The sequence below is a fragment of the Arachis ipaensis genome, chromosome B01 (assembly GCF_000816755.2).
Source record: "Arachis ipaensis cultivar K30076 chromosome B01, Araip1.1, whole genome shotgun sequence".
NCBI classification, from domain to species: domain Eukaryota; kingdom Viridiplantae; phylum Streptophyta; class Magnoliopsida; order Fabales; family Fabaceae; genus Arachis; species Arachis ipaensis.
The window spans coordinates 16323418-16324482 of NC_029785.2; the positions used below are offsets into that span (position 1 = coordinate 16323418).

Consider the following 1065-nt stretch of genomic DNA (forward strand, 5'->3'; position numbering starts at 1 on the left):
CTAAACTCATTTGAAAATAAATGTTAAAAATAAGACTGGATATAATATGTGATGGTATTTAAGTGTGTCCAAAGTCCAAACGTATTTGAAAAAAAAATTATTTTTTATTCAGACATAGTTAAAAACATAAAGCACACGTGTCAGACAAATATCGATAGATATCATATCTAAAATGTGTCCAACACGCAAACACAACACTTTAACAAAGCAAGCAACGTCTTATTTTTTGGAATGGAAACTTGTGTTTTTATCCTTCCATAGAACCAAAGCAAGCAACATCTTACTATTTATTCATTAGGCTGCTTTTTGATAGTTGTAACACATTTGTATTTTAATATATATTTTATATTTATTTTATATTTATAATTCATAATTAATTTAGTAGCTGACTTTTAATATATAAGTATGATTGATATAAAATACATAATAAAAATTAATTATGTATTTATACACAAATGTATTAGAGCTGATTTTAGTGCCGAGATAATATTTTTCTGTGAAGTTTTCAGAAGAAATCCTGCATTGCCTAATGTGAAGCCTGAATAACTAAATTGTCTAGAATCTGATCCATATTACCCTCGTGTGTTTGGTTTTGGCTAGGCATGTTTGCAGACAATATCTTCTTCCAGACAGTGTCGAAATCACCCAACTTGAAGACCATTGTACAGACACTATTTGAACACTGTGGACACCGGGTACCCAAGTTTCAAACCGATGAAGAGGCAATTAACCGGTTGGGGAACTTGCTGAGGCATGTTGGGGATAACGGTAGACCAATATTATTGGTCCTGGATGATGTATGGTCTGGCACAGATTCAATTGTTGAAAAGTTCAAATTCTCCACCATTCCAGATTACAAGATTGTAGTTACTTCAAGATTTGCATTTCGCAGATTCCATACTCAGTTCCACTTGAAACCACTTGGTGATGATGATGCCGTATCCCTCTTCCATCACTTTACACAAGCCAAAGACACTAACTCTTATAAGCCTGATGAAAATCTTGTCCATGAGGTGCACTTTCTTACCTTGAGTCTTGAGATAATAGAAAGCTGTAGTTACACAT

At 33.2% G+C, this 1065-nt stretch overlaps 1 protein-coding gene across 2 annotated transcripts in view; it reads left to right on the top strand.

Moving 5' to 3' along the window:
• LOC107626390 (probable disease resistance protein At5g66900) overlaps positions 1 to 1065 on the top strand; it is a 53905-nt gene that overhangs the window by 49368 nt on the left and 3472 nt on the right. For both annotated transcript variants that reach the window (XM_021118158.1, XM_021118161.1), the window contains exon 2: positions 601 to 1013. In XM_021118158.1, coding sequence (XP_020973817.1) covers positions 601 to 1013 — 413 coding nt within the window. The remainder of the gene's footprint in view (positions 1 to 600; positions 1014 to 1065) is intronic.